General features: G+C 55.5%; 2 protein-coding genes across 5 annotated transcripts in view; both read left to right on the top strand.

The window, feature by feature from the left end:
* The first annotated feature begins 340 nt into the window (after positions 1-340).
* LOC101042876 (DNA topoisomerase III beta) lies at positions 341-11,114 on the top strand. Of its 2 annotated transcripts, XM_039462359.2 has the most exons (12): positions 341-429; positions 922-1,035; positions 2,994-3,084; positions 3,984-4,138; positions 4,272-4,377; positions 5,405-5,551; positions 5,704-5,877; positions 7,811-7,936; positions 8,458-8,607; positions 8,956-9,056; positions 9,481-9,682; positions 10,549-11,114. In XM_039462359.2, exons 2-12 carry the CDS (start codon positions 997-999, stop codon positions 11,028-11,030), a joined length of 1,773 nt encoding a protein of 590 aa, XP_039318293.1. In that variant the 5' UTR covers positions 341-429; positions 922-996; the 3' UTR covers positions 11,031-11,114. The 2 variants fall into 2 exon arrangements, with proteins under 2 accessions (XP_039318293.1, XP_039318294.1); XM_039462360.2 differs by lacking the exon at positions 5,405-5,551.
* Positions 9,594-23,225, top strand: part of PPM1F (protein phosphatase, Mg2+/Mn2+ dependent 1F) — a 39,525-nt gene continuing 25,893 nt past the window's right edge. Inside the window, exons 1-2 of one of the 3 annotated variants that reach the window (XM_074391012.1) lie at positions 9,594-9,682; positions 22,646-22,910. In XM_074391012.1, coding sequence (XP_074247113.1) covers positions 22,705-22,910 — 206 coding nt within the window. In that variant the 5' untranslated portion in view covers positions 9,594-9,682; positions 22,646-22,704. Of the gene's footprint in view, positions 9,683-15,713; positions 15,800-15,873; positions 15,920-22,645; positions 22,911-23,225 lie in introns of those variants that run through there. The other 2 variants (XM_003942635.4, XM_010330460.3) reach the window with 2 other exon arrangements.

The raw sequence follows: 23,225 nt of genomic DNA, 5'->3' as shown, positions 1-23,225 counted from the left end.
CTAAGAGGTCCCTCATGTACTTGGCAGTAGCATTTCCTCATTTCGTGGGGATGAAAGCAGAGGATTAGAAGAGAGAGGGTGGGAATGAGAAGGGAGTGTTGGAATGTGTTTTGAGATGGAAGGAAAGGAAGCCATGTGGTGGGGTGTTGTGGAGAGCCCAGGGCTTCTGGAAAGCCAAGGGGATATAGAGGGTCCGGCAGGAGCAGCAGAGGGGGCTGAGCACACGTGCTCTTCCCTAGAAGGAGCCAAGTTTCACAGTGGGGTGGGGAGCCATGGCAGGGATCTGGGAGGTAGGTTACAGCTGGCCACTCCCCACCCCCAGGTTCTTGATGCTGGTTTTCCCGTCATGGAGAAGGCTTATGGCGGCGAGAAGACCGTATTCCGGGCCAGAACCCTTTCTTCAACTAAAAGCCTTCGCAAAAGCTCTCGGTAAGACTTAATACAGTTAGGCCAGTCACTCATGTCTAATCCCAATAGCCTAGGAGTCTGAGGCAAGAGGATTGCTTGAGGACAGGAGTCCAGGGACAGTGAGCTATGATCGTATCACTACACTCCAGCCCGAGCTACATAGCAAGACCCTGTCTTGGAACTGCTCTGGCTAACAGGCTTGGGACCCCCATGGTGACCATACCTAGCACTGGCCAAGCACTGGGGATAGGCAGGGGTGGTGTAAGAGGAAGGGGCTCAGGTGCTTCTTAAGGACACAACAGCCTCAGCTTCGGGCCACCTTCCTGAGACTGGCTGCCTGGTTTCGGGGCTGGGGTGGAAAGGACGGGATGTCAGCTTGCGTATCTGCCCACCCCAACAGGTGTAGCTGTGAGCCATTAGAGCCAGGGTTACTTTGCTCCCAGACAGTGACCAGCTTCATCGGTCCTGGTTCTTCCTGGCATTGGGCTCACCCCTTTATCCTTTTTGCTGCAGGTTAACACTGACAAAGACAGATCTCTCCTTTTGGACTGGGACCGAGTAAGAGTGTTCGACCGGGAGATCGCACAGATGTCTTTAAACATGACAAAGCTGGAGAAGGAAGCCCAGGTGCGCCTGCTCCTCCCACACCTGTCACAGTTGCCTTGGGTGAGGGTGGGCCTCAGATGGCTCCCACTGGAGGAACAGCCTGTGACCGTGGGCCACATCTTTCTCCTCCTTTCTGAAACACAGCCATCTTTTTGGAAAGCGGAATGGTTACTCCGCCATATACTCCTACTAAGATATTTCTGCCCAGTGCCACAGTGTACTGCATGGCCACTCCATACTAGGTACTGTGTATACCTGTGACCTTGTCAGGCCCCTTCCACTCTCCCCTTTCCATGTGACCTACTGGGTATTACCCCCGTGTGGCAGATCTCCATTTCACTCAGAGATTCAAGCTAGCAACTGTAGAGGGACCTGTGTGCACGTTGATGAACTTGCCCAAGGTCACAGCTAGCAGGGGAGAGGCTGGAGATCCCAATTCAGTCAGCTTGCGTGCTTTCATGGGATTGTTTCTTACTCGGGGTTTCTATGAATTGAAAGGACATGCTGCTTGGTTTCTAGGAAAAGGATGAGGTGACCTGGCTGCATGGCCTAGGGACACATCTGTGGCTATTGAAGTAAACATGCTACAGGCGTGACAGCTACCAGATCCATTGAGACACAGCCTGGCCTCCTTAGCCGCCTTCTCTGGCCTTCCTTGAATGCACTTTTGCCCACCATGCCATTGTCTCAGGTATCTGAGACTTCTAAAGCTGCTCCAGGCTGTCAGCATTGATCACATTCCTGGAGAGACACCGTCGCCACCTCCAGCCCTCACTCCAGGGAGCCCAGCCTCCCTGCTGCACGTAACAACTGGTCTCCGTGTTAGCCCACATCTGTCGGTCATGAATGCAGAAGGCACTGCCCTGACCAGCCTATGTGGGGTTGGCAAGGGCAAGGGGCTGGAGTTGAGTTGTTTGGATTGTTTTCGCTATAGGCAAAACAAAGAGTTGTCTCTTTGAACAAGCATTCAGCAGAGGTAGACAGTGGTAGGACCCCAATCGAGCACAGCCCACGGATACACTGCACAACCTATATGGTGTTTAGAAAATTTCCAGAGTAGTTACCAGTACTTAAAAATTAGGAGATTTCACACTAAAATTCTGCCTTCCAGCTTCTCTTGAAAAATCAGAAGAGGTAGCAGTACCACCAGGTGCAGGCAGTAGCCCTCCCCACAGCAAGGAGCCGCACTGCCCTGGGACGGGCCCCACTTGCCCTCCCTGTAGCCTGGCTGATGCTGGCTTCTGTAGGATTTCCATCTGCAACTCTTCTGACTCCTCAATCTTCCAGGTTTTCTCTTCCCCTAGAAAATTCTCAGAAAAGAATATTCAGTCACTTGAGGCCAGGAGTTTGAGACCAGCCTGGAACACAGGGAGACCCTGTCTCCAAAAAAAAAAATTTTTAATGTAGCTGGACTTGGTGGCACATGCCTGTAATCCTAGCGCTTTGAGAGGCTGAGGTGAGACGATCACTTGAGGCCAAGAGTTTAAGACTAGCCTGGACAACATCGCAAGACACTGTCTGTGTAAGAAATTGAAAAAATAAAAAGTTGGTCAGGTATGATGGTATGTTCCTGTGGTTTCAGCTACTCAGGAGGCTGAGGCGGGAGGATCACTTGACCCAGGAGTTCAAGGCTGATGGTAGCTGAGGGTAAACTCTCATGGTACCGCTGCACTCCAGCCTGGGCGATAGAGCAGGACCCTGTATCTTAAAAAATTATTTTTTAAAGAGAATTTTCATTCTTTTATCCTTCCTGGTCCTGGTCCTGAATAAATATTCAGTCAAGTCTTTAAACTGTTGAGAAGTGAATTGGAGAAGCAGGGAGACGAAATGAGACCCGATCCTTCGTCCATATGTCTTTTTTTCTTTTCTTTTTTTTTTTTTTTTAAGAGAATTCCTAAGTCTCATTATCCACACATCTTGGTTTCCTCTATGGTAGTGTCTTCCTCCTCCCTCAAATCACTGACTGTCCTGTCTTCCAGGTGGAGGCCACAAGCAGGAAAGAAAAAGCCAAGCAGAGGCCTCTGGCCCTGAACACCGTGGAGATGTTGCGTGTGGCCAGCTCTTCTCTGGGTACGTAGGGACATTTCTCTAAATTTAGTCTCCAGAAGGCTTCCTAAGGCAGTTTCAGCCTGGAGCAGTGAGTGCCGAAGGAGGCAAGGCAGTGCCTGAGGTTTCAAGGAGATCTGAGCCTCGTGAGGATTTCACTTCTCCTTAGGTTGTAAAGGTGGTAAATTTGGCCACCCCTGAGGGGACATCCTGATGTTAGTGTTCCTGAGCAGCTATCCCTGGTGAGGGGAGAGGCCTCCACCAGATGTCACCACCTGGGAACCAGTGTGAATATTGCCTCTCAGCCTTGTCTCCTCAGTAGCGAGGAGGGCGTTGGGCTGGAAAGCTGGTGGTCTCTGGCAGCTGTCAGCCCCTAGGCATTGGTGTCCCCCTGCAGGGAACTATGGGCAGTGTCCTCTCAGAGTTGTGGCACCAGTGTCCTCAAGAGGGCAGCAATGCCGTGAGTGGTTCCTAGCTAATTGCCAGCCTTGGCTGGCCAGGAAGTAGCAGGACGAGCCCCCCTCAGTGGCCCCAGAGTGTCATGAGGACAGAAACACCCAAGGGCTCAAAATGGGGCTGTGTGCTAACTCTGCCGTGAGCCAACGAGAGGCATGGTTATGGCTCCGTGGCCAGTGCGTGGGGAGCAGTGCTCTGAAGGCCATGTCTCATCCCCATGGCCACAAGTCCCGAGTGAGCGGCATTTCCCATCAGGCCCCTCCTGGGCCAACCCTCACCGGTGCAGGATTCAGCCTCAGACAAGGCTGTGTGGCATAGGTGCCCACCTGGCCAACAGCTCTGTACTCTAACCGTGCCTGTTCAGAGCCACCCTTACCCTCCAGGAGGGGCTGGCCTCCTTGGGGGGAACCTGAGTGCACAGACGACGGCAGGCACCTGGCCCTCTGAGAGCCTCCTGTCTCTCACAGGCATGGGACCGCAGCACACCATGCAGACAACCGAGCGGCTCTACACGCAAGGCTACATCAGCTACCCACGGACAGAGACCACCCACTGCCCTGAGAACTTTGACCTGAAGGGTGCTCTGCGGCAGCAGGCCAACCACCCCTACTGGGCTGACATGGTGAGTTGAGCCAGGCTGGCTCCCACATGTGTGTGTGTGTCACCAGACCTTGGGACCAGGTCTGGTACTCGAGCCAAACCCAGGCAGGGAGCCGAGCCCAGCCACAGTCTCTGGTATGTCTTCTCTCCCTCAGGTGAAGCAGTTGTTAGCAGAAGGCATTAACCGCCCACGGAAAGGCCACGACGCCGGCCACCATCTCCCCATCACCCCCATGAGGTCTGCCACAGAAGCCGAATTAGGTACCCCTCTCACCCCATACCCACCATGCTTCCAGGGAGGGAAAGGCAAGCTGCGACAGTGAAGGTTGCAGGCCCTGCCGGCAGTGCGGGGGCTCCTTCAGCCCCTGCCTGCTCTGGCTGTGAGCAAGCCGGGAGTCACCTGGAAGAAGAGCTTCATTACTGTGGGACCAGGACAGGAATGAAGAGGTGGCAGCAGGTGCAGGTGGCTATTGCAGGGAGACAAGGGGGCAGACGCCACAGGGGACATAAATGAAACCAAGGCAGAGAGTGGCAGGTTTCAGCGGTGGGGGGCGGGGGGCGCCTCCTACCTCCCAGCTGGCCTGAGGCAGTACCAGTGGTCCAAGTGCCATGAGAAGGCAGATGAGGTGCAGGTAGAGACAGAGGCCACTTGTGGACAGTCTGAGTTTGAAGTGATGGTGTCATGTCACGAGACATGTCACGAGAAGGACAGGCCCACACCTGAAGAGCAGTCCTGCCAGAAGCAGGGGCAGGAGGTTGTGTAAGGTGGGGGAGCTGCAGCCATGAAGGAACCACTGAGGCACAGAGGCTTGTGTTCTCTTCCTCCACATTTTCTTCTTTTTTTGAGACAGAGTCTTGCTCTGTCACCCAGGCTGGAGTGCAGTGGCCAGATCTCAGCTCATTGCAACCTTTGTCTTCCAGGTTCAAGGAGTTCTCCTGCCTCAGCCTCCTGAGTAGCTGGGATTACAGGTGCCTACCATCACACCTGGCTAATTTCTTTGTATTTTTAGTAGAGACGGGATTTTACCATGTTGGCCAGGCTTGTGTCAAACTCCTGACTTCAAGTGATCCACCCGCCTTAGCCTCCCAAAGTGCTGGGATTACAGGCGTGAGCCTCCGCGTCCAGGCTTCCTACACATTTTCTTTCCTCCTTCCATCAATTTGCAGTGTGTCCTGCACAGTGGCCCTGTAAGCAGGACCTTGCTGCTGAAGCGAGAGTTTGAGCTGGCGCTCCTCACGGCCAGAGCCCTGGCCTGTTGCAGGGCTAACTAGCCCTGGCCTGTTGCAGGGGGTGACGCATGGTGGCTCTGTGAGTACATCACCAGACACTTCGTCGCCACAGTCAGCCATGACTGCAAGTACCTGCAGAGCACCATCTCCTTCAGGATCGGGCCCGAGCTCTTCACCTGCTCCGGGAAGACCGTCCTCTCACCAGGTCACACTGCGGGCCCAGCTTTCCTCCTCCCCACCTTAATGGGCAGACAAAAAAAACCATTCTACATAGTGTCTGGGGATGGGAGGCCGAGGGTCTGAGACCCAGGCCCCCCCCAGGCTGGGGACCCTGAGTGGCGGCACCTGTCTTTCCAGGCTTCACAGAAATCATGCCCTGGCAGAGCGTGCCCCTGGAGGAGAGCCTGCCCACCTGCCAGCGGGGCGACACCTTCACTGTGAGTGAGGTAAAGATGCTGGAGAAGCAGACGAGCCCACCCGACTACCTGACGGAGGCTGAGCTCATCATGCTCATGGAGAGGCACGGCATCGGTGGGTACGCCTTCCCGGGCCCTAGAGCCAGCTCTGTCTCCAGCACTCAGGCTGAGAGTCTACTCACAAAGCTGCCCAGCCACCCCTGTGTGCGCAGCCCAGCAGCCATCAACAGGCTGGTGTCTGGAAACTGATGACCCCGCCTGTGGCCAGCCAGGCAGGTCCACAGCAGGCATCCCCTCCCGAGTCCTCCACTCAGAACCTGGTCTTCCCTGTGAATGCCCAGATGTGCCTCATGCACTGTTGGGTGGGCGCACGCTGACTAATGCCCACAGGGCTGAAGATTGGCCGAGTTGTCAAATGACTCATAGAAATCATTTTGGCAGTCTCCTGAGTCCACACAGCCAGCCTGGTCTGTCCTGAAGTCACGTGACAGGGAAATGAGACGTCACAGGAGCTGCTTCCCTGGCGGAGGAACAGGGCTCCCCAGAGGGTGACCAGGAAGTTTCTAACCAACAAGGGGCAGCCCAGGGGAGTTTATCAAAGCAAAAATGTAGTCACCAGTGCACACTCCTCACAGGAGAGGTGGCCTCCCAAGTCCTCAGGCCTAGGGCTGAGTGAGGTCTCACATGTTGGGGGCCAGCCTCACTGACAGAACCTTCTCCCAGGTGGCACTCGCACTGCTGGGCACTGCCTGTTGCCTGTGGCTCCATCTCCAGCTGTACCTGGCTGATGGGCTCCAGAGGCCTCTAGGATGTCACAGCCACTGTGTCTAGGCTCTGCTCCAGCAGTGGTCATAGAGGTGGACTCTCAGGAAGTGTCCCTCCCCAGGCGAGGGTCCTGGTGACCGTGGCAACCTTGGCAGGAAAGCAGAGCTCTGGGCTTGCTCCTCCCAGAGGTCCAGGGCACCTGCCGAGGTCCTGAAATTGCAGCCCTCAGCCCACTGTGGAGTGTGGGCTGTGCTCTGCCTGCGTCCTCTGCCCTCTCCCACTGATGGGATACTGTGGCTCCTGGCAGCCCTATGGTAGCCAGTGAGCCAGACCCAATCACCAATACAAGTTTGTGACAGTGAAGAGGGCTCTGGTGTTACCTTCTGAACAGGAGAATGGTCTGAGCCTGTGACTGAGCCCCCAGGAGTGTGTAAAAGGCGCCTAACCAAAGGTCTGGGGTGAGAATGCAGTGGGCGGGGCACATGCTGCAGAGGAGCCCACACCGCACATCATGGCACCCAGCAGACTCAAGACGGTGGCAGCACACACCACCCACAGCCGGCCACACCAGGTGCCGAGCTTCGGCAGGCTCCTTAGCCCCTGGAGGCCAGTTTCTTCCCATGTGAGATTCTGTGGGAGCTCCTTTGGGAAGGTGTGTGTCACCTGCCCATGCTGGTGAGCGTGCAGGGAGCCTATGCCTCTTTTCTGCCCTTCTGACTGGCACCCACCATAGTCAGAACGCCTCAGCCTCTGCTGCGCCCCTCTGCCAGGAAGGCTCTGGGCGGGAGAGTGGAATCCTGGGGACTGGGAGCCTGCCTTGGGTACCGTGACAAGCCTTGCATTGAGGGAGGAGACGGGAGACAGGAAGTGTCTTTGCATTGAGCTTGTAAGCCCCTCCATGTTCTGGTGGAGGGGGCTTTGGCTCCAGGACCAGGTGGGTGTCACAGGATCCAGGCAGGAGAAGCCAAAGAAGTCACATTTACCAGACACAGAATAAGCACTGTGACCTTGGAGAGTTCCTTAACCTCCGAGCCTCTACCATAAAGCAGGAGTAGACCCAGTGCAGGGAGGGCTGCCCTTGTGTTCTCAAGGCAGAACGTGAAAGGCATGCAGTTGGTGCCCAGCACAGTGCAGTGGGTGCTCAGAACACAGCCCTCCCTCCTGTGGGTGGCCAGGAGCCATGAGAGCTGAGCACGAGGGGCCCTGTGGCAGGTGCTACAGCATGTGATTCAGTGGGGCGTGTCCAGGGTAGGCCAGGAACCCTGTGGCTTTGTACATCGCAGGCACAGATGCCAGCATCCCTGTTCATATCAACATCTGCCAGCACAACTATGTCACTGTGGAGAGCGGGCGCCGGCTGAAACCCACCAACCTTGGCATTGTCCTGGTGGACGGCTACTACAAGATTGGTGAGTTCGTCGGCCCTGCCCCCAGGGTTCACCGGGGATCCCTAGGTTCTCCCTGGGCATTGGCTCTGCCGCCCCCTCCAGACAGGCCCTGCCCTGCAGTGATCCCCCAGCCCCACATGCACTCCCTCAACACCACTGAAGGGGCGCTACCTCAGGACCTGCCCAGAGCAGGAGCTGCGTGTGTTTGAACGCTGAACGGACGTGTGAGGGAACCAAAAGGGGAGGCGAAAGTGCCTCAGCTCTATCCACTGGAGGTTCCCCAGAGGCCAAGGGGAGAGGGAGGAGCACAGAACCGGACCAAGGGCGGCCTGGAGCTCATCTGTGATGTGTGTCTAGCCACTGGCCACTCTGCCTGAGATTTCCGAGTGAGAAGTCAGGAAAGGTCTAGGGGCATAGGAACCAGCCTGGGTATTATCTCAGGCTGTGGACTGGTGGGCAGGGCAGTAGCCCCGCCTGGGAGGGGGTGGCAGAGCTCTGGGTGTGAGTGCTCAGGGCAGCATCTGCCCCCTGCCCACTCGCAGATGCAGAGCTGGTGCTCCCCACCATCCGCAGTGCAGTGGAGAAGCAGCTGAACCTGATCGCCCAGGGCAAGGCCGACTACCGCCAGGTCCTGGGCCACACCCTGGACGTGTTCAAGAGGAAGTTCCACTACTTTGTCGACTCCATTGCTGGTAGAGTCTGCCTCTGGCCTGCCCCTCACCAGAGGACCCTCTGTCAGCGCAGCCAATACCTAGGGACCCAGGTCCCCACATAAGACCAGCTCCCAGATCTGGGCTGCAGGTCTCTAGGTCATGGCAGTGACACCACCTGGCTGGGTTGAAAGAGCAGGTGCATTTACACCACACATGGCCAGGAGCATGCGCTCTGATGCACGGGGCTGCTGCCCTGCCGTTCTGCCACGGACAGTAGAAACCAGTTTCGGCGGGGACACTCTCACACTCAGACCCTTGACCACGTATCTTGGCGCCTTCTGCCAGAGACTATGAGAGTGGTGACTTCTGCACTCTGCTTGCCCACAGGCATGGATGAGTTAATGGAGGTGTCTTTCTCGCCCCTGGCAGCCACAGGCAAGCCCCTGTCACGCTGCGGGAAGTGCCACCGCTTCATGAAGTACATCCAGGTAGGTGCGGGGAGCACTGACTCAGGAAAGCAGCCTCACCCTCGTAGGCTTCAGCTTTATCGTTGGTCACATAGGAATTACATTCTTTGTCCTGATTGTCACAGAAGAATGAGCATAAAGCAGCCTTGCCAAAAAATACCCAGTGTCGCCATGACCCCTGAGACATAGCCATTGGGCTACACAAACACGGTGCGTTTCCTAACAGCACACCACTTGCCACTGTGGGCATTGACGTACGCACAGGGATTTCAAACTGCCTTTCAGCATGCTCGGGGCAAGGCCCGGAGACTCGGGGTCCTTGCCTGGCAATGTGTCACAGGTTCTGCATGACAGGTTACATATTGTGTATCATGAGAGGAGTTGGGGCAGGGGCCAAATAGGTGGCCTCAGTGACCCTCACAGCCCCTGCCTGGCATTACCGCAGGCCAAGCCAAGCCACCTGCACTGCTCCCACTGTGACGAGACCTACACACTCCCCCAGAATGGCACCATCAAGCTCTACAAGGAGCTCCGCTGCCCGCTGGACGACTTTGAGTTGGTCCTGTGGTCGTCGGGCTCTCGGGGCAAGAGCTACCCACTGTGCCCCTACTGCTACAACCACCCTCCCTTCCGAGACATGAAGAAAGGTGAGTGCGGCCGCTCCCTCCTGTCCACAGGCAGCTGCAGTCTCTGTTCAGTGTCAGCTCCTGCCTTACACCAGGCCGGACTCTGAGGGGACCCCTCACCTTGGCCTTTACTGCACTCACTGGCACTGAGACGAGAGACCCTGGATATAGCTGGGGCACTGCTCAGGTCTCAGCCAGGCAGTGCCACCCCCTCTCTGTCAGAATCAAGCAGGCAACCCTGGTCCACTCTCAGGACCTGGGCACAGGTGTGCAGTGCTCCCTCTGGAGCTGAGTGAGCAAGAGGACCCCCCCAGTGAGTGGGCACCCCCAGTCCGCGTCCACCACTGTCCTATATCCTCATCCTCATTACTGGAGAAGGGAGAGCTTGTGTCCAGGCAGGCAGGTCAGAGAGCACCGAGCCAGACCAGGAACCTGCAGGAGTGAGGTGTCTGCCCACATTCACCGTGGGCTCTGCAGGAAGCCCCCTAAGGCCTCAGGCTGCCGGGAGAGTGAGGCCCCATCTCCACCCTCCTGCTGCCTCCAGAGCACCTGACAGGGTGGTCCATGTGGCCCAGTGACATGAGGGTCATGTGGCGTTACCAGTAACAAGCTGTGGCAGCAAAGCAAAGTGGGGATGGAGTCAGCTGGAACTCACTGGGACGGTGCCAGCAAGGGGCCTCAAGAGTTGAGGAGGTTTCGGATAAGCAGAAAACAGAAGTAACGGCAGCCAGGAGCCAAAGCATAAGCAAGGCTGTCCCCAGGAGCGAGGCCAAGAAGAGTTTCTTCTGCTGGGACAAGGGATCCAGGAGCTTGAGGCATTGGGAGCAGGCCGCAGAGGGCAGGCAGGTGTGGCAAGCCTGCCTCACAGGGCTCCCCTCTTCCACCAGGCATGGGCTGCAATGAATGTACACACCCCTCCTGCCAGCACTCGCTGAGCATGCTGGGCATCGGCCAGTGCGTGGAATGCGAGAGTGGGGTGCTGGTGCTGGATCCCACCTCGGGCCCCAAGTGGAAGGTGGCCTGCAACAAGTGCAACGTGGTGGCGCACTGCTTCGAGAACGCCCACCGTGTGCGGGTGTCCGCCGACACCTGCAGTGTCTGTGAGGCCGCCTTGCTTGACGTGGACTTCAACAAGGCAAAGTCCCCACTCCCGGGTGACGAGACACAGCACATGGGCTGTGTCTTCTGTGACCCCATCTTCCAGGAGCTGGTGGAGCTGAAGCATGCGCCCTCCTGCCACCCCATGCACCGCGGTGGACCAGGGAGGAGGCAGGGTCGAGGGCGGGGCCGGGCCAGGAGGCCCCCGGGGAAGCCCAACCCCAGGCGGCCCAAGGACAAGATGTCAGCCCTGGCCGCTTACTTCGTATGATGGCCCTGCCCTCCCTCAGGCTGCGGTGCCGTGCAGACACCTCATGCACTTCAAACTATTAAAATGCATTTTGTCTTCTCCTGAGCTGGGAACCTTTGCTGGTGCAGCAGTGTCAGAGGATTACTGTGTCACTGGGCATCTGTGTGGCCCTCCTTCCCTCTCTGAAACTTCTCCCTTCAGCCTCCACACACATGCCCAGAGTGCTCCCTGCTCTCCCTACACTCTGGCAGTGCAAGCAGGGAGGCCCCAAGCCTGGATCCCTGGAGAACAGAGCAGTCTGCACTCACGCCCCATCTCAGTCTGTGCGGCTGATGGTAGCTCTGTGCACAAGCATCGGCCCTGATCGGCAGCCTTGACAGCCCGTGGCTCCAGCAGGAGAGGAATCTAGTGAAGCAGACGGGGCTAGGAGACGCTCTGCTTGGATCTGGCTCGTGAATCCCCTTGGTCTTTGCTGCAGCCTCCTGCTCGGGGTCACCCGCCTGACCCCACACTTCTGCCAGGTTTAGAAAATACCCTGGAGGCCAGACCACCCTGTGGTGGCAGGTGCTGGCAGCAGCCTCCCTGCATCCCCACCCCTGTCCCCATAGGGACAGGCTCTTGGTGGTACCTCACTTTGTCATCTCTAAGCCACAGACCTCAAATGGAATCAGTGCTCAGGAGTCTAATACGGTCCCCTCTGAGGAAGCCTGCAGGAATATCGGCTTTTGCACCACACTGCACCTGAGGCCTTAAACCCAGACCACTTAGACTGGCCCAGAGAGTCCCCAGCCCTGCCCCCCTAGCCAGGGGCACAGCCTTGCCAGAGAATCAGAGAAGCATCTGTGACTGGGTGGGTGATGTTGAAAGATTCCTCTCACCGGGGTGGAAGCCAAGAGCCAGGAGCTCAGGTGTGATGGAATTCGGACAGTGAGGCGGCCCTCTGACCGCAGCGCCTTCCGGTGCTCCCCTCTCCAAGGAGGGACACCTGTGCAGGGCCCACTGTTGGAAACTCCCTCTGTAGTTCGCCCGTGCCTCATTGGGTGGTGGCAGAAGCTCAGCAAAACAGCTTTCCAGGCTGTTCAGTGGAACCTTTAAGGGGTGGATCAGAAATGTTTCGGACACAGAACCCCCACTAAGTAGTAGGTTCCCAGTCCGAACCAGGACATATAGGAGAACTCGCGTAAGGAAACCCAGAGCCCGCACAGCACGCCCCACCTGGATTCCCCTCCAGGAGGCCCTCACAGGTGAAGTGGGGGTTCCCTGGAACACAGTTTGGAGAGCTACTCTAAGCTGAATGAAAATATGCAGTGATGTGGGGAGCCACACAGTGGGTCCTGGGATGTGTCTCAGAGGTACAGGGTTCAGGAAGGAGGGGGTGTCTCAAAGCTTCTGCCCCCTCCTACCCACTCTGGTCCAATTCTGAGGCCCTAGCAAGGCTACATCTGTTGGGTCGCCAGTGCAGGGCTGTGACTCTTCTCTTCCACCCACAAGGCCCAGTGAACCCAGAGCCTTCTCTGTAGGTTTTACAACCTCCAGGACCCTTAGGTTATAGGGCTAATTCAGGCTTAGAGGAGCGGAGACAGTGTCTTCGGCCTTAAACCTAGGCCACTCCTTCCTTACATGCTGCTACACTGCAGTTTCAGCTGCTGGCAGGGCTGATCACAAAGTGTTCATTTATTTTCCTCTGCGGTTGGCCCTTGTGCATGACCCTCCTTCAGGGCCCCTGGCTTCCACAGCCTGATTCTGCACTCCCAAGTCCAGTCACCTTCTCCCATCCAGTAGCATCCAACCTCGCTGCTTCTGCTGCCAGCCTGCCCTTCGGAGCAATGAGGACAAGGGAGGGACAAGGCCCATTTCAGGCCAGAACTGCCTTCAGATCAGCCACACTCCATGGGACTGTACCTCTACCCTGCAGACTGAAGAGGTCAGTGGCTGCAGGCTGGCCCAGAGAGCCCTGGCCCCACCCACCTAGCCAAGGGCACAGTGTTGCCAGAGAAGCAGAAAAGCATCTGTGGTTAGGTGGGTGATATTGAAAGATTCTTTTCACCTGGGTAAGCCAAGAGCCAGGAGCTCAGGCATGATGGAATGCGGACAGTGAGGCACTGACAGAGCCACGTGGCAGGAGTTATCTCACAGGCACGTCCTTGGCCTGGAGCCCATAGGGACAAACTCTTGGTGGCGCCTCACTTTGCCATGATCTCTAAGCCACAGACCTCGAATACAATCGGTGCTCAAGAGTCTAATACGGCTCCCTCCGAAGAGACCTGCGGGAATATCAGCTGCTGCAGCACCACACTGCACCTTACAGTGTGGGAGGGCCTGCCCCTGCACCACCTCACCTGTTCTGTGGTTGTCAGACTTCACCCCACAGCCATTCTGTTGTGGGTGAAATCAGGGGCAGTTTGAGAAACGGTGGCTCAGGCTCTCACAACAGCCCTCTAAGATAGGATGGTTACTATTGTCCCCATTTTTTACTGATCAAGAAACTGAGACTCAGGTGAGCTAAGGAATGTGCCCAAGGCCACTGATTATAAGTAGCCTCAAGCCTTGCTCGTTGTGACTGCCCTGACAGGGATCAAGGAAGGAGCAAGCAGGAGAGTGGGATGAGGCAGGACCCTCCGCCCCAGCCCTGCTTTCCCTGCCCAGACACCTCTTGCCTTGCAGACCCAACCCCACCCCAGATGGTTTCCGTCTCTAAAAACCCTGCTGCTGGTTCTCCAGGTTCCTGGTCTCACCCACTGAAACCCTCCTGTTAGAGAAACGTTGCAGAGACATTCATTCCTGGCAAGGACACAGGCCTATAGGGCTGAAGGTCAGGTGGGCAGAGCCGCAGTAAGATCTGGGCGCCCCATTCTCCATTTAAAAAAGTTGGCTGGGTGCAGTGGTTCACACCTATAATCCAACCACTTTGGGACGTCAAGGCAGGTGGATCACAAGGTCAGGAGTTCGAGACCAGTCTGGTAAATATGGTGAAGCCCTGTCTCTCTTTAAAACACAAAGAAGTTTCCATATCCTTAAAAACTTGCTTTCAGATATTAAAAAAAAAAAAAAGTTAGCCAGGCATGTTGGCATGTACCTGTAGTCCCTGCTACTCAGGAGGCTGAGGCAGAAGAGTCACTTGAACCCGGTAGGCAGAGGTTTCAGTGAGCCAAGATCACACCACTGCACTCTAGCTTGGGACACAGTGAGACACTATGTCCAAAAATATATATATATAGTTTACAACTGCATTGGTATAAAGATGAATATAATATATAATATTAAGCCATTTTCTTTGACTTAAAGGTTTCTTTCTTCTGCCTTTAAAATAAAATGTTTTGGCCAGATGTGACTATTCATACCTGTAACCCTAGCACTTTGGCAGGCTGAGGCAGGAGGATCACTTGAGCCGAAGAGTTTAAGACCAGCCTGGGATATATAGGGAGACTCTGTCTCTACAGAATTTGTCTAATCAGCTGGGCGTGCTGGTGCTTCCCTGTGGTCCCAGACACTGGGGAGGCTGAGGCAGGAGAGGAGGGTCACTTCAGCCCAGGAGTTTGAGGCTTCAGTGAGCTATGATCATGCCACTGCACTCCAGTGTGGGCACCAGAGAAGGACCTTGTCTCTAAAAAGAGAGAAAAATTTTTATGAGCCTCTGTGGTGGCAGAAAAATGGCCCTTCAGAGATGTTCATGTCCTATACCAGTGCCTGCTGTTAGATTACATGGATGCAGTGGCTCACTCCTGTAATCCCAACACTGGGAGGCCGAGGCAGGTGGACCATTTGAGGTCAGGAGTTTTAGATCAGCCTGACCATCACGGTGAAATGCCGTCTCTACTAAAAAATACCAAAAAAAAAAAAAAAAATAGCCGGGTGTCCTGGCATGTGCCTGTAGTCCCGGCTACTTGGGAGACTGAGGCAGAAGAATCACTTGAACACAGAAGGTGGAGGTTGCAAAGACCCCAGGTTATGCCACTGCATCGCAGCCTGGTCTCAAAATAAAATAAAATTACCTGGGAAAGGGGAATTGACGTTTCTGATCAACTGATTTTAAAGTAGAGAGATGATCCTGGATTGTCTGGGTGGGCCCAGTGGCATCAGATCAGTAAGGTTTTTAGAAGTAGCAGAGGAGGGAACTAGAGGTGGCAGTGTGAGAAGGGCTCAACTTATCATTGCTGGTTTTGAGGCTGGAGGAAGGGTACAAAAGGTATGTGGGCAGCCCTTAGGAGCTGGAAGAGGCAGGGGAACAGTCTCTCCCCTAGAGTCCTTAGAAAGGAACGCATTCTGCCAACTCCTGGATCTTCGCCCACTGAGACCAAGTGGCTTTCTGACCTCCAGAATGGAAAGATAACAAATCTAGCTTTAAGCCTCAAACGTTTGTGGAAACAACCCCTAATGGGCCCGGGACTGTGCCTCCTTCCCCGATGGATGAGCCTGCCTAGGCAGTCTGCATTTGCATCCCTGCTCTGCCACGTACCAGATGTTGGTGGCACAAGTTGCTTAATTTCTGGGCGCTGTGAGATAAGAGATTACTTTACCCATCCAGCCGCCCACCCAAAGCTACAAAACAGAAGCAAGAGCCCGGGGAGTGGGGCGGGTCCAGAGCCCAGATGGAGCCACTGTTCTACCACGAAGGGACCGCAGTCACGGTCCGCGCGGCCGCCAGGGGGCAGCAGAGGCCCAGCCTCCGGCTGGCTTGTAGGCCCGACTGCGCCTGTGCGGCCGCCGGGGACGGGAAGTGGGCGGGGCCGATCGGGAGCGGCTTGTGGGACGCGAAGCGTTGAGGAGCCTGCCGAGGCCCGCGGTGACGGGTGAGGAGGCCCGGGGGACGGGATTGGAGGGCTGACGGGGCTGGGGCGAGGGTCAGGCGAGCGCCCAAGGCGCACGGGGGTGAAACGGGACCGAGGAACCGGAGGGGCGGAATCAGAAGGGTGAGGAGGCCGAGACGAGGCTCACAGGGGGGCACCCAAAGGGTGCGGGGGTTGCAATGAGGGCGGCTGAGGAGCGAGAGGGGCCGCTGCGGACCTGAGGAACCCAAGGCTGGGAGTTGAGGGGCAGGGGAACCAAGGGGCACAACTAGGGGGTCGGAGGGGGTGTGGCCGAGCCGAGGGCCTGGTGGGGACCGAGGGCTATGAGGCAGAATGGGGTGCTGAGGGGAGACGCGCCCCATTTTCCAAGATTTGGCCTCTCCCGACCCCCCAGGAGCCCCCGGGCTGGCGCGTTGCCCGTATGCCCCCCGGTCCCCATACCTTCTGGGGCCCAGTCTCTGCCCGAGGGGCCCCGGCTCCGCGGCCTCCCGGGCATCTGTGGGCCGGAGCTCGGCACGGAGGCCGGGCACGTTGCCGCGGGGTTTGGTCAGGCAAGCCCCTGAACCGGTCTGTGCAACAGGGAGAACCGGCTCCGACCGCAGGGTTTCAGCGCGGGGCTTGACGCACAGAGAGGCCCACCGCGTGGCGGGGGCTCCTTCGAAGCCTTCCACCCTGCGAGCCTGAGTCACACGTGGTGGTGGCATTCCCCGGGACAAGGTTCTCGTGCCTAGCTGCCCTCTCACCACGGGGTACCGAGAGTGGGGCCGGCCAGCACTCTAAGGCCATCTCCAGTCACTTCTGTGGTCACATTTCGCTGTTTTCCTCCTGCGGGGCGAGGTGGACGTGCCAGAGGCACCAGGCATCCAGAGACCTTGACTGAGTTCGCTCTGCCGCTTCCGACCTGTGTGAGACCTTAAACGGGTGCTTGCCCTCCTAGAATCTGTTTCCTCAGCTGCACGGCAGCCAGACAGTATGTACTTCTCAGCGTAGGTCGAGAGGTAAACAAAATGAATGCCTTTTTGAAAGCCGTGAACCTCCACACAAGTTCATTTGTGGAATTCCTTTGAGATACGGCCTGAAGGCCGGGTGCTGTGGCTCACCTCTGTAATCCCAGCACTTTGGGAGACTGAGATGGGTGGATCACTGGAGGTCAGGAGTTCAAGACCAGCCTGACCAGCTTTTCAAAACCCTATCTCTACTAAAAATACAAAAATGAGCTGGGCATGATTGGTGCATGCCCGTGATCCCAGTTACTCAGGAGACGGAGGCAGGAGAATCCTTTGAACCCAGGAGACAGAGGTTGCAGTGAGCTGAAATTGCACCATTGCCCTCCAGCCCGGGCAACAAGAGTGAAAATCTGTCTCAAAAACTACCTGAAGCTAACCAAGTCTTTTAAGACCTGGCACTGCTGCCCACTGAGTGGTCTATCTTTCTCAGCCCATGCCACCCGCCAGTCACTCTTCCCTCTGCCACCACACTTACCACCTGCTGTACACAAATGGCCAGCGTGGGCTCCTGGACCGTAGGGAGCTTACAGTATATCGAGAAAGTCAGGCCTGTAGAAAGAGGTGGTCATTGTACAACGGTGTGACTGCTTAATGCCATGGAACTGTGCACTTAACTAATGGTTAAAAGGATACCTAATATGTATATTTTGCAACAATAGGTTTATGTATGTAGGAAAAAATCTAGAAGGATTTACATCTAACTATTCTCAGTAGTTATGAATGAAGAAATTAGAATCTCCTTTGGTAGAAAAAAAAGTTGGCTGGGTGTCGTGGCTCATGCCTATAATCCCAGCACGTTAGAAGGCTGAGGCAGGTGGATCACCTGAGGTCAGGAGTTCGAGACCAGCCTGACCAACATTGTGAAAACCCATCTCTACTAAAAATACAAAAATTTTTGCTGAGTGTGGTGACGGGTGCCTGTAATTCCAGATACTAGGGAGGCTGGGGCAGGAGAATCGCTTGAACCCCAGAGGTGGAGGTTGCAGTGAGCCGAGATTGCACCACTGCACTCCAGCCTGGGTGACAGAGCAAGACTTTGCCTCAAAAGTTAACAGTGAATAAGATACTTTAGTCACACCATAGTGATGCAGTTTCCTTTTCTAAGGATTGCTGGGGTTTTTTCCTTACCCCGGTTCTGCAGTTAAGCAAGACTCAACAAGTATTTTTTCTATACTCCCTAAAAAACTGCAGTTAAACTCTGCATTCGTTGAGCTTAGGAGTCAAAACTGGTGTACTAGCGGAAAATAAGTATTTTAAACTTTTTTTAAAAAGAAAAGAAAACTTGTTACAAGTCAGATGTGAGCAAAAATGCCATAGGGACATGAAAGAGCATCCTGGATCCAAGGATGGGGAGATTTCAGCAAAGCCTGGAAGGATCTGAGAGATCTTGGGAGGCAAAATGGAAGGAGGGTGCCAGATGACACCACAAAGCAAGGAGGGGAGGGGCTTCCTTGGGGTGGGGAGGTGAAGAAATAGGAGGGGGAGCCTTGAGAGAGCCAAAGTTCAGATTTGGTGGCCGATGAGGGATAGGTCAAGGACAGAAGGAATCAGAATGATTTCCCAGGTGTCCTCATGGTTAGAGGCCAGGTTCCCCAGCATGAACCCCACCCTGGGACTTTGGGCAAGTTCCTTAGCTTTTTTTTTTTTTTTTTTTTGAGACCGAGTTTCGCTCTTGTTACCCAGGCTGGAGTGCAATGGCGCGATCTCGGCTCACCGCAACCTCCGCCTCCTGGGTTCAGGCAATTCTCCTGCCTCAGCCTCCTGAGTAGCTGGGATTACAGGCACGCACCACCATGCCCAGCTAACTTTTTGTATTTTTAGTAGAGACGGCGTTTCACCTTGTTGACCAGGATGGTCTCGATCTCTCGACCTCGTGATCCACCCGCCTCGGCCTCCCAAAGTGCTGGGATTACAGGCTTGAGCCACCGCGCCCGGCCAAGTTCCTTAGCTTTACTGCTACAGCCTGCCCTGTGAAGTGGGGATAACCACCAGAGGTTGTTGGGAGGCTAAAAGCCATCCCAGAAAGAGTGCTCAGAGCAGGGGCAAGTGGCAGCTGGCAGCACTGTTAGCCCCACCCCTGCAGCTGCCCCCTGATGAGTTTGCTTTGCCCTTTCCCACCTGTGTGAGACCTTAAACAAATAGGTTTTAGGAGGGTGAGCACACTTTGGTGTGCAGAGGGACCCTTATCTAGGAGGAACCAGCTGCCAGTTGCATTTGGCCAGACTGGTCCAGACAGGTGGTGGTGAGATGCGGGAGCCCAGTGTCCTTCCCATGCCCACCCCAGGCTCTTGGTGACTTGTACAGGCTCATGCACATGTCCCTCTCATTCCAAGTTTTTCACTAGTGTGCCCTGGTCAGGACAGCCCTGCACCAGGCCCCGCCACCTGTGGTACTCTCCCAGCCCTGCCTCCTCCCTGCGGCTTGGCTTGCCGCTGGCCAGGCCTTTCCTGATACCATCTCCTACAGTGGATCCCTCAAAGAACTCAGAGCCACAGCACTGTCCCCTGCCCCTCCAGGCACTCCCAGGGCTGCCTCTGGTTCCCCATAGGTGAGGAATTTCTCCCTCCTGTGGGATGTGCCATGGTATGTATCAGATTCAGGAGCTTATTGGGAAAAGGAAGGAAATTATTCCTGGCCCTTTCACCATCTGTGCTCCAGGGAGGGAAAGCTGTGTCCTGGTTTCTCTCCTCACCCCTTGCCTTAATTTGGTGCTGCAGAAACAAGAGTGATTGGTTTCTAGCAAGCAGGATGGTCCTGGACACCTTGCCTTTCTAGCAAGAGCAGGCAGTTGGCACAGGCTCAGAGAGTAAGCCAGCCCGTTTGCTCTACAGAAGCAGGCAGAGCTTCGCACACAGACATCATCACACCCACCCCCCAGCCCCCACTTAGCATGCATGGCACAGAAACCATTGAGGCCTGTGCAGACAGTGGGTACGAGGCACAGAGCGTGGAGGTGGCCACAGTGAATCAGGGTCTGCAGTGCAGAGAGGAGGGGCCGCCCTCCCTGAGGGAACTGGCCGATTGTGGGGAGGGGTTCCAGGCACAGGAAAGAGTACCCCAAGGTCAGGAGGCGAGAAGGAAGCACCTGCATCCCAAAATATCTGGCAGACATCACCAGCAAGTGGGATGGAAGTGAAGGGTCTTGAATCCTGCCCTTGACAGTGGGGCTTTACACTGTGAGCAGGGGTTTCTCCAGGATGGACAGTGGGATCTCTGTGTGCTCTAGGAAGAAGCACACACTTGAAGCCCTCTCGCTTGAATCCTAAGCATAAATTTACATGAGCTCATTTTGTGGTGAGATGGCAGAGCCTCCAGATCACTTGGAATTGCAAGGAAGTGGGCGGAGGCCCCGGGCACTGGTGGTTGCTGGGGGCAGCTCTGCATTGTTCACATTCCTTTCCCAGAAGCTCCAGGGGCCAGGGTAGTGCCAGGCAGAAGAGGGGGCCTTGGCCGCTTTCACTGCTTGAGAGCAGCCAAGCTTGCCAAAACATGTACACCATCTTTGCATGCCTTGCAGCTCTGGTGAGGTGTAGCTGGCAGGCCTGGCCTCCTCCTGGTTGATGAGGGCTAGGGCTCACAGCCTCTGCTCATTTCTCCAGCTCACAGTCTTCCTTTTATGATTCGAATATCAATGTCTCTCTTGCTTTCAGAGTGATTTTTCCTTATTTATGTTTTTGGTTTTTTCTTTCTTTTTTGGTAGAGATGGAAGGGGAGGCAGTTTCACTGTGTTTCCCAGGCTGATCTTGAACGCCCAGCCTCAAACACTCCTGTTGCCTCATCCTCCCAAAGTGCTGAGATGATAGACCTGAACCACAGCGTCTCACCAGTTGTTTTATGTTCTTTATTTTTTTTACCTGTTCGCCTTTTGTAACTTGGGCTGCATTAAATTAACTCCTACTTATGAGTAAATGTGAACCATGGCAATGAATTTAATCTATCCCCAGAACCCAGAACCTTCAGTAACAAGCATCCCTATTTCTGCATCATTTGTATATTTCTACTTAAATTACTTTTTGATTACTGCCTCTAAAAGAAGAGAGAGGTTTTGTGTTTTGTTAATTTACCACCCTCATGCATTCCAAATCCCTCACTGATTCGACATATAACTTGGTGCTGAGACCTTTCCCTCTCTCCACCCCATTCTCTTTTGTATCTTTTATCTTTAGGCTTCCAGAAGGCTTATTCCAAGTTAGCAGTTCCTGACAAGGACGGCCCTTTTGTGGGCTGTGAGCTCCCTGCACCTCTTACTTCCCACTCTCCATCCTGCACCGCAGGCCCCTGCCACAGCCAGTCTTAGCAAAGTTTGTAGGCAGAGTCTGGATATTCTAAAACTCACGATTCTAGGAGATTCTCCTTGCCTTCATTCAGTTCTCAGAACCTGGAAGTCCTCATGAAGGTGATGGGCTATGAAACTTCCCGAAATTCTCCATCCTAGAACTTGGGGTGTTTCTTGGAGTTTCATGTCCTTTTGTCACCATAGAGGAATGCAGTTTTTCTCACCAGGTTAGCAACTGTATAGGACTTCTTTTTTACTTTTTTCTGTATCCAGTCTCATTGAAGAAAGTTTCCCAGCCCGTGTGTGACAAAGCCAAAGGTGGTGTCCCCACTATGGGAAGGATCGGAGGAGTCAGGCACCCTTGGGGAAGTGGGTGGGAAGGAGAAGGGCCCATACTGAGCAGGTGCTGGGAGGTGAATCCCCCAGGGCAATGGAAAGAACATGGAAGCAGGGTGCTCGAGGGCTGTTTGGGTATAGGCGAGGCAGGGGAGGCGACTGTAGAGGTTCTGAGGCGTTAGGAAAGAAGAGGAGCTGGAGCCACCTAGGGAGGAGGCTCTGAGGTACCATGTGCCTCTTTCTGGTGAGAGGGAAGCAGATGAGGGAGTGAAGGCACAGGCTTTGGGATCCCTCCTCGGCTCCATCTTTCTTCCTGACACTTCAGGAGAGGAACTACCCCTCTCTAAGCCTTGGGGTTCTTAACTGTGAGATGGGAGCTTGTCCTGGCTCATGGGATGTTAGGGGCAACTCACAGGGGTGGTCAGCTCTGGGCATTCCTAAGGACTTAGGGAAGAAGAGCCCACATGCCCCACAGTGGGGTCGGTGCCTGGAACCGTCCCAGTGCCTCTCCTCCAGCCAGGGCTTAGCAGGTCTGAGCCATTCTAGGTTCACAGTTCCCTCCCCCTATTAGAGAGTATTGAATAGGCTTGATGGTGCCCCAGAGCACCTCCTGTCTGTCTGGAATTAAGCCTCTGCTTCTCTCCTGGCCACCCCTCGAGTGACCCCAGCAGCCTCTGGGGATCCCTTCCTGCTCCCACTCTGGCCTGTCTTAACGGCCCTGGGCCAGCCCTCCTGCATGTTCACCCTCTTCTTTCCTCCCCTGAACACTGCTGGAGCCCCAGCAGGTGTCTTTCCTGGCATCTGGTTACCACATCCAGGATCACAGACCTGGTAGCTTCACTCCTTCACCCCAAAGCCCTTCTGGCTGCCCAGGACCCATGATCAGGTTGAACCCCCTTCACCTGCCTCAGTGGCTGGCCCCAGTATCCCTGTGCAGCTCATCTCTGACTATGCCAGCCACCCTCTGCCAGGAACAGTCTTCCTTCTCTGTCACTTAAAGATGTCCACCCAGCTGCTGCTCCTGGCACCATCTCTTGAGGCCATATCTCTAGAGGCCCACAAGTCCCCACCTGGACCCATGTCAGGACAGTGGCCAGGGTTGTCCCTCCACCTAATAGTGGCCCTGAACCATGAGGCCATGCACCTGCCGCACAGTGCTTGCATACCTGCACTTCACATTGCTGGTGCCATGGCTACCTGATTTCTGCTGACTGTGACACTTCTCCCTAGGGTGACGCCTGGGGACCCTTTTGCCGTGGCCCAGCTGCAGGCCCCGGGATGCTCTGGGCATGGCCTCTGGAGCCCCACAGAAGAGCAGCCAGATGGCCAGTGGAGCTGAGGAGACCCCAGGCTTCCTGGACACACTCCTGCAAGACTTCCCAGCCCCGCTAAACCCGGAGGACCCTCTGCCATGGAAGGCCCCGGGGACTGTGCTCAGCCAGGAGGAGGTGGAGGGCGAGCTGGCCGAGCTGGCCATGAGCTTTCTGGGCAGCAGGTAGGCCTGTGCACCCCCAAAGGGGATGGGGAGTGAGGGCATGGCACCAGGGCCAGCCAGGCCCCCACACATCCAGCCCCACACAGGGATCCGCAGCCCCAGATCCCTGTGGCAGCACTGTATGGATTTCCTGTGGCTGTTGTGGCAAAGCACCACACACTGGGCGCTCATTAAAGCAGCAGAAGCTTATTCCTTCACAGGACCGGAGGCCAGAGTCCAAGATCAAAGTGGCAGCTGGGCCATGCTCTCTCAAAGGCTGCAGGGGAGAGTCTGCTCCAGGCCTTTCTGTTAGTGCCTGGCCTTGACTTCCTGGAG

This window comes from Saimiri boliviensis, chromosome 21 (assembly GCF_048565385.1).
Source record: "Saimiri boliviensis isolate mSaiBol1 chromosome 21, mSaiBol1.pri, whole genome shotgun sequence".
NCBI lineage: Eukaryota > Metazoa > Chordata > Mammalia > Primates > Cebidae > Saimiri > Saimiri boliviensis.
The sequence above is the reverse complement of the archived record's forward strand: the minus strand, read 5'-3'. Positions and strand labels throughout refer to the sequence as shown.

Excerpts from the sequence above, each read along its gene's own strand:
- LOC101042876 (XM_039462359.2), top strand. The coding sequence starts at position 997 with ATGTCTTTAAACATGACAAAGCTGGAGAAGGAAGCCCAG. Across the intron at positions 5,878-7,810 it reads CATGGAGAGGCACGGCATCG|GCACAGATGCCAGCATCCCT; the intron begins GTGGGTACGCCT and ends TGTACATCGCAG. Across the intron at positions 8,608-8,955 it reads CTTTGTCGACTCCATTGCTG|GCATGGATGAGTTAATGGAG; the intron begins GTAGAGTCTGCC and ends GCTTGCCCACAG.